Source organism: Bactrocera neohumeralis, chromosome 4 (assembly GCF_024586455.1).
Source record: "Bactrocera neohumeralis isolate Rockhampton chromosome 4, APGP_CSIRO_Bneo_wtdbg2-racon-allhic-juicebox.fasta_v2, whole genome shotgun sequence".
Lineage (NCBI taxonomy): Eukaryota > Metazoa > Arthropoda > Insecta > Diptera > Tephritidae > Bactrocera > Bactrocera neohumeralis.
In genome coordinates, this window is record NC_065921.1 from 61,522,728 (window position 1) to 61,531,682 (window position 8,955).

Sequence of the window (8,955 nt, forward strand, 5' to 3'; positions counted from 1 at the left end):
CACAAACCGCATATCTGCTTGACTGTCTACCAACCTGTAGGCTCAAGAGTAGGCTTAGGACCAGCACTGAGGTCGAACTCTGTGCTATATGCAAGAGAGGAAGAAGTATTTTTGAGGGGCAGAAGAAGCGGCTTAGGCCTTATATACAAGTAGTTCATGAAGTAAGAGTCTGAGCGGATTGCGTGGTTATACCCCTACCACATAATATGCGACACAGTTCGGTATCGCGCAGTATAGATAAATCCGCTCTTATGCTTGTGTACATGCAAATTATGCAATTTTATTTTTTAAGAAATCTTACATCCTCAATTCTAACGTTGCGCTTCTTCAACACATGACTTTTCAACCCCTTTTAAAGTTCGTTGTATGTTAGCGAAGTGGATCTTTGACGGACGGTTACCAGATTTCATACTCTGCTCTGTATTTCGGAATGATTGCATATTTTTAGGCTTTTATGCGTAGTAACAAGGTAATGTCATAGCAAGTGGAAAAGGACACGTTGAACATATCTTTAGGTAGATAGATGCAGTTGCTGCATTTTCGCTATTATTATATTAGAGGTAGTGCGACAACAATGGCACGATGCCAAACATGTCTCTTAAGGAAAATGTTTAAATTAATTTTATTTAAAACGTTATATAAGACTTGAAAACACACACTCCTTGTCAGAACAAGAAAGCTTTTTTATTAATTTCTTTGATATCAACTTTGAAGACACTGCAGTAGAAAGGCGATTCAATTATCTTATTTGTAAAAAAATGCAGTGGGAGGAGGCTCTCACTTATATAGTTTGGTTCCATCCGTATAGGGATCCGATATGTGTGTCCCTATTTTACCTCACTTTCTACTCTTCTCTATAATTTAAGTATAATTTAAGTTCAAATATAAAATAAGAAAGCTCGCCTGTTGCATAGCCCAAGGGCTCCACTAACACAAATACTAACTTCTCTTTATTGCTTTCCATTCGCCTTACCTCGTATTTCTTTTTTCCATTATTGCCCATATATGTACAGTAAAAATATGATGTAGTTTAGTGTGTAGAGGTAATGAGTTGCAGTCGATAGTACCCAATTGGAGCCCCAGACATCCTTTTAAAGATATAAAGTGCTGTAGCTGCTTTCTTTACTAGCGTCTAAGTTTGGGTTTCATTTGTCTTCCTATAAAAAATTAAGCTGTATCACCTTGTTAACCTTTATTGGCAGCAATTTCTGGGTTTTTGTGTTTTTGTCTTCTTCCTTGCTTGCTTTTAAGTTTATCGGCATGATAAGATATTGAGTATTTACCGCTACATAATCAGAGGCGTCGATCGAGAGTACACCGTATTTAGATCTTTCTTAAAGAAAAACATTTTTTTCTTTTTTCTTTCCTAACCCCAACTAATGTTTTATTTTCCTTGTCTTATTTGCAGCTCATCCCATAAAAAACGCATTGAATCGTCGATAGTCAAATATGACGTTGACTGCTATACAATCGCTAACCATTTACAATTCAGATCATCCTCCGGCGCGTATTATCAAAACGATTCGAAAACATTTTCTCTGCCCATAGGAAGGCTCATCGTGACTCTAGTTATTCTGCTGCCATACGTGCAATTCGATTTGAAAACGGGCTCCTATAGTGCCTGCATCGCCCTATTATAGGGAGCATTATAAGATCGATAAAACGAGTTCCATAGGTCCTGGAATACGCTCTGCGATGAAGTTATGTTTGTCTGGAAATCTTCTCGAAAAACATACAATCACTCAATGAATTTTTATTTCAAACGCTACCGGTGGCTTTATTAAGCCATAACCAGAGTTCGTGATTGATCGTCGTTTATATGTACGCGCAGTAGTCGAAGTTACATGTACCATTCAAGAAATTCGCTTACAATAACAATGAAACTAACACACAAAGTAAATGAAAAATCGTAAAGCTCCTTATTACAAGGACAAGAGCGGCTGATCAACAAAGATTGTATGAAATAAAAGATAATAATGTTGGCTCCCAGTTAAGCAAATATCTCACAGTGTTGAGAGGAAATGAGAAGAAGTCCCTTTTTAATATACATATGTTGATATACAAGGATGTTCTTTATATTCGGAAATACTATACAAGCATAAGCCCAAAAACTCCAAAAAAGACATTCAGAGATTCGGGTATTGAAAGTATGAAACCAAATTTTGAATTGAAAATGAAGGCTATAAAAACCCCACTAGAACTATATGAAAATAAAACGCAAAAAAATGAAAGTGAAAATAAAAATAAAAAGATTTATGTATTAGTTAAGTATTGTATTTATTCTTTTACAATAACTATGTATAATTAAAGTAATAAAATGATTTCAAACAAATTAAAAAATATAAAAATGTTGCTTCTTATTTTGTTTATTGCAAATGGCAATGAATTGATTTTAACTGGAGTTTTAGTCCACCTTGCTTTATCAAATTTGCAACTATATTTTCTTTTTTAATTTGAAGTTATTAGCTCCAAAATAACGTCACGTTGGAAAATACTAAATGCGCGATAACTCTAAACAATTAAATTAAAACTAAATTGGAATTTTCACACAAAGAGTCAAAATGGGATCATAACTTATCAAGTCACCAGACACCAGGTGTGGCCGGACCGGAGTGCCAATTAGACTCATTTTTATTTAAATTAGCGGTATTCTTTCTATCACCAATATCGAAGACAGATTGATAACAAAAAAGCCTTTTGAACATTAAATCCAATTGACTTTATTTTCCGTTATATTGAATTTACACTTAAATTAAATGGATGTATTAAACTACTGTTATCAAAATGGTATGCAATAGGACCGTGCCTGAAAATATAAACCCAAAACAAAAACATTCAATTTGGGTATTGAAAGTATGAAACATAATATTGAATTGCAATAAAACTGCTCTTGAGAATTATATGAAAAATAAACGAAAAAGAATGTAATCCAAAATCAGTTCTTATTCACTATGGTATAAAAAATGTCATTTCCGATTAATAAGTAAGAAAAAACAGATTAAACAAGCAGTATTAATATTGTAAAAATTAAAATCTTAATGAAAATTAAAAATGATTTCATATTGTATACAAGTTTTATAGTATTTTAACTGGCAGACCGCATTCCGATCTGCATCCTTTTTTACTTGTTCAGAATAACTATTTTATATTTTTATTATTTGTAAAATTAGTTTCAATAAAAATGATTTGTACCTTAAGTTTATATTGGTCTTTCATTTAAATGTTATATTAAACAAATTTTAAATTCACAATGACAAGTCGAAATGGATCACAACTTATCGAGCCACCAGACACAGCCTGAAAAATGGTCTCGAATCGGTTTAGTTTTTGACAATATTTTTATGAAAACAGTTGATTCAATCAAAACTGACAAAATCTGGAATACTGGTGACCTAATATACCAGCTTAAAAAAAAAATGTTCTGCTAATCAAAAATAAATCCTTTATTGACGACAGTAAAACCTTATTTTCATTTGAACGACACAAAACGTTTACAGTCATTGAGTTATTGGTTAAAATATGATAATTTAATGAAAATAATGGTATTGTAAAAGTGTTTACAGTGATGAACTGGCAAACGCACCACGATCGCAGGATCGATAAATAATATTCAGCTTGATTCCAGTTTATCGCAATCAAATTCAGAAAAATCTGTGGTGGTAGCTCAATTAGCACTTGATGTGCCATTTTGATACACTATTCTTAGAACCTTCTGTTTCAGCTATCACGTTTCACCTTCTCTCAAACCATTTTGAGGTTTCGATGAAGCTACTTATGTCTGATATGCTTTTTAGAAATCCATTCAAGGTTTGGTTTAATGGATTCCAAGTGTTTTGTGTCGAATCTGTGCTAGAGCCGGGCATTCACAGAAAAAGTGAGAATTGTTTCCTTGTTCCCCGTCGCTCGCAGCCTCAACAGATGTTGTGTAGGGCATATCCATTTTGGACGCATGTTCCCAAAATGGTCAGTGCCCTGTTGTGGATAGCTGTTACTCTGCAGATACTTTTCTTGATGAAACTTAAAGTCGTTGATTCTTTTCCTGTCATATGTTGTGTAACTTTAGTTTATTATTAAGGTCTTTCCACGCGACAATGACATAGTAAAGTGCACGAATATTATAAAAACGCCTGAAAAAAGAAAAAGCTGTAATTTGGTACAAGAATTTGGTATAAAGGCTACGTTCTCAGATAATTTGAGTACAACTTTGATGACTCGTTCGAGCATTTAATCTGGTAACTGGCGAATGACACGTGTGATGTTTTGCTCAAAGACCTGAATCGAAGCCGCATTATCTGTATAGCTTATAAGAACTTTACCTATCCCCAATTGGAAAAAGATAACGGTGGATATCATCACTCTTAAATCGACCGGCCCAAACGTTAAACTATCTGCTCACCAAAGAGATCTGTTATAAATCAATTGACTGACGCTCAGTAACGATTATTTTGACCATATGTTTAGCGAAGCAAATTGAATGTTTGTGAAACACATATCTTTACAGGACGGATTTCCTAACAAAGGATTTGTAAACGTTATTCAGGCATAAGTCTTTCCGTGATGAAATGCCAAACATTAATGAACAAAAGTAGGGTGGCAGCTTAACACGACTCACCCTGATCTGTCACAAATTTGAATTCTTCTTCTTGGATCGCTCGTTATAACATACAAGTTGTACTATTATTTGTCTTAATCTTATCATAACTGATGTTAGAGAATTTACAATTCATACAGCTACGTGCGCCAATTGGATATTCCAAGCGTAGTCAGGTCCTTCTCCGCTTGGTCCTTCCAACAGGTGGAGGTCTTCACCTCTTCCTCTGCTTCCCCCGGCGGGCCCGGCGTCAGGCATGCTTTCCAGAGCTGGAGTGTTTCGTCCATCCGGACAACATGACCTAGCCAGCGCAGCCGCTGTCTTTTAATTCGCTGAACTATGTCAATGTCGTCGTATATCTCGTACAGCTCATCGTTCCATCGAATGCGATATTCGCCGTAGCCAATGCGCAAAGGACCATAAATCTTTCGCAGAACCTTTCTCTCGAAAACTCGTAACGTCGACTCATCAGTTGCTGTCATCGCCCAAACCTCTGCACCATATAGCAGGACGGGAATTGTGGGCGAAATTTTTTGAAAAAGTGGCCGTGGTCCCGACTTCTAAAAAGTTTTATGTAAATAACTAAATTCGCCCAGCACAAATATTATAAGAACTGCTACCGATTGTGCGAAAATGGATGAAGTCGGAAGATAAACCCGCTCACTCCTCATATAACGGTACTGTTAAAAACTATTAAAAGCGCAATAAATCAATAACTAAATACGCTTGAGATATTAAATTTTATCTCCTAGATAATATGGGAGGATTTATGAGATCCACTGTGAAAATTAGACGATGGGCGTGGCCCGCTCACTTTTAGGTGAAATCACATAACTCGGGACTCGCCAAACCGATTTAGACTAAATTTAGTCAGTGGCTTTCTGCTCACATTCTTATGTCACAGTCCAAAAATGGGCATCGGACTATAACCCCGCCTACTTCCTATATACCATAACACAATTTTAAATTCAATTTGATTCTTTCACTTTCCAGTATAAAAATTAAGAAGCAATTAATATAACGGGATACAACTTTGCACGAATAATGTCTATAGAATATGCCATCTTATGAACAAAAATTGTTCAAGGCCCTAGGTACCGAATATGTAGAAAGCGAAGTACCTATGAATTGAAGGAAGACCACGATCGAAAATTTTGGTCAGTGTGTGATATATATAACTTAAATTAAGGGATAATTCTTCTCTTATAAAAGTATGTTTGTGTGTCAAAAATGGGTTGAATCGGACCAATACTTCCCTTAGCCCCATATACTTAAAATAAAGAATTTCGAACTTCCGGGTGACTTTGTACCATGTATCGGCCAAAAAGGTGAGATATCCCTATGAAAATAATAAAGAAAGCGTGTTTTTACTACAAGCAGTGCGTATTGTGCTTAAATAGAAAACTTGGCCTAGCCCTTTATAAGTAATATCGGGATTATCGAACATCCGCCGAGACTTTTGCTCAGTCAGGGTTTGAGTTTGGTATGTGGTATTTATAAAAAATTGATAAAACTCAGTCGCTACGTTCGCTTAAATCCCATATATTACATACTTGCATGTACCATATCACCACCTGAACTTAGCCCCTTCCTTACTTGTTTTTCTTAAAATTTCAAATTTTATAAATTGTAATGTCATAATTTTATTTTAAATTGTTTAATATATATAATATTATTATGTTTTAATTTCTCCTTCGCTTTCAGCATGGATATTTTGCCCACCTCCCACTCATTCGTACTTCAATCCACCCAAACAGATATACTTTATCTCAGTAAATTCATCGATGCCATAATGTCCTCCCTCACGTCCGATACCGGACTCTTTGATGCCGCCAAATGGTGCCTCCGCCTGAGACGCCAGTCCTACATTAACGCCCAAAATGCCAACCTCAAGTCGTCGCGCCACTCTGAATACTTCTTGCAAGTTTTGACTATAGAAGTACCCCGCTAACCCACGCCGTGAACTATTTGCCCTGGTTACAACTTCGTCTTCCGTGTCAAACTTTGCCAATGTAATAACTGGTCCGAAGATCTCTTCACGATAAATACGTGCTGTACGGTCCACGTCGGTAATGATGGTGGGTGCATAGAAGAGTTCACCGATTTCGTGCAAATGTTTACCACCGCATATTACCTTTGCATGTCTGGAAAGTGCATCCTTCATGAATACCTCAATTCGCTTTAGCTGTGCTGTATTAATGAGTGGACCAATGTCCACACTTTTATCGTATCCCGGACCAATTTTCAAAGCTTCAACTTGTGCTTGCAACTGTTTCAGAAAGTCTTCATACACAGCAGAATGTATGTAAAAACGGTTTGCTGAGACACAAGTTTGTCCGCCGTTTCGAAATTTCGATAACATTGCACCTTTCACTGCTTCGGCTATGTCAGCTGATTCAAAGACAATGAATGGTGCATTACCGCCGAGTTCTAACGAAACACGTTTTAGCAAGCCAGCTGATTCACGAAACAAAAGTTTGCCAACTTCGGTGGAGCCGGTAAAAGAGATGCCACACACCAGCGGGCTCCGGCAGAAGAGCTCACCGATGGCAGGAGCTCCACTCGTGGTGATCACGTTGAAAACACCAGCTGGTATACAGGCCATTTGGGAAAGTTTAGCGAGTGCTAAGCAGGTAAGTGGTGTATTTTCGTCAGGTTTGACGACGACTGTGCAGCCTGTAGCATGTTCGATATTATTAAAAATTAACACTAATTTTTCCAAAATTCATGGCGGCGCTGCGGCTTATACTTACCGGCCGCCAAAGCGGCTGCTGCTTTGCGTAAGACTAAGGCCATTGGAAAGTTCCATGGTGTTATGAGTGCTGCGACACCAAGCGGCTCGCGCAGCACAAGCAGCTCCTGATTGCTCACCGAACTGGCGATGAGTTGGCCATCAATGCGTCGTGCTTCCTCGGCAAACCATTCGACAAACGACTGACCATAAGCTACCTCGGATAGTGACTCGGTCAATGGTTTTCCACATTCCGCCGTGATAATGTTAGCTAATTCAGCGCAATGCTGTGAAATCAAGATGTGCCAATTCTGTGAAGAAATCAATTGGAAGTTTCACGAGATACACATGTATATTATACACATAATATATAATTGTTCTGCCGACAAACCTTCAGCAACTGCGAGCGCTCACGTGCTGTAATTAACTTCCATTCGGTCGCGTAAAAAGCTCTTGTGGCGACATCTATCGCTTTTTGCGCTTCGACTGCAGTCATGTCGGGCACACAGCCGATCACTTGCATATCTGCCGGATTTCGAACTTCGAATGTAGCACCGCTGGCAGCGTCCAACCATTCGCCACCAATGTAAGCTTGCTTAAGCCAGAGAGAAGTTGTCGATGTGCGAGATTTGTGGTGTAGAGAGCAGCTGATCAATTTACTATTGCACTTTCGGTACAATGTTGAAAAGAGAATATACATTTTTTGTTTTTAATAATATTAGTGTAATCTTTTGTCTTTTATTTTGATATTTTGTTTTGTAATGTAAGGGTTGCTAACTACATGACATATTTTTCAAGACGATTTATTTCGAAAACCGCTTATTTTGTTTTGTACAACTTTCGAGATAAACTACTACAAAATAGCTTTAAATCTTAACATATAAAAATGCGATTTTTCCCACCTTCTTCTGACTTCCATCAGGAATTTATCGAAGTGACGATCAAGACGATCTTAAAGACGGTTTTGGGCTTACTGTACATGAAAATACTACTTATGTTCTCATTCAGTTAGAATTATATTCTAGGAACTTTGCACCCGAAATATCGATTAAGCATTACAATCGCTGAGCTCTTCAAAAGAAGCAGATTCGGATAGTTCGACTTTAACTTATTTGAGGAAATTATATCTGCATGTTCAATACTAAACCTGTCAAATATCTATATCCAACAAGTTAATGCTGAGCCATCGGATAAGCGATCAACAAGCTCAAGTTGGGTACTTCCACTAACCGCATCCGTCTTTCTGATAAATTTACGAAAATTGTCATGACAAATTACAAACAACAACCCAAAACCGTTAATAAACGTAACTAAAATAAATGACCTATAAAATTAATTCCCAATCATTCTATAGATAAAAAAATCGGATCAGTACAATAGGTTTAACAACTATCGACCAAAATCATAAATACCAAAATTATTTCTAGGATATCCTTTCAAACGTATAAAAAGACAAAATCCAATATTTAATCGCATAAAAATACACATTTTTCCTTTTTCATCAAATATTATTCGCGAACTTATTGAATTTATGAATGTCACTGGCAGCCAACATTTAAAATATAAAATATTTACGCAGCTCATCAATATTAATCCCTGCATGCGACGGAGCAATGAAATTAAGAGATGAGAC

The 8,955-nt window shown here is 36.8% G+C and overlaps 1 protein-coding gene across 1 annotated transcript; it reads right to left on the reverse strand.

Annotated features, from left to right (window-relative positions):
- Nucleotides 1–6,289: 6,289 nt before the first annotated feature.
- Nucleotides 6,290–8,546, reverse strand: LOC126754659 (succinate-semialdehyde dehydrogenase [NADP(+)] GabD-like). Its single transcript, XM_050466786.1, has 3 exons — nucleotides 7,714–8,546; nucleotides 7,345–7,633; nucleotides 6,290–7,267 (listed from the first exon to the last, which is right to left on the reverse strand). Exons 1-3 carry the CDS (start codon nucleotides 8,020–8,022, stop codon nucleotides 6,321–6,323), a joined length of 1,545 nt encoding a protein of 514 aa, XP_050322743.1. The 5' UTR covers nucleotides 8,023–8,546; the 3' UTR covers nucleotides 6,290–6,320.
- Nucleotides 8,547–8,955: the final 409 nt, after the last annotated feature.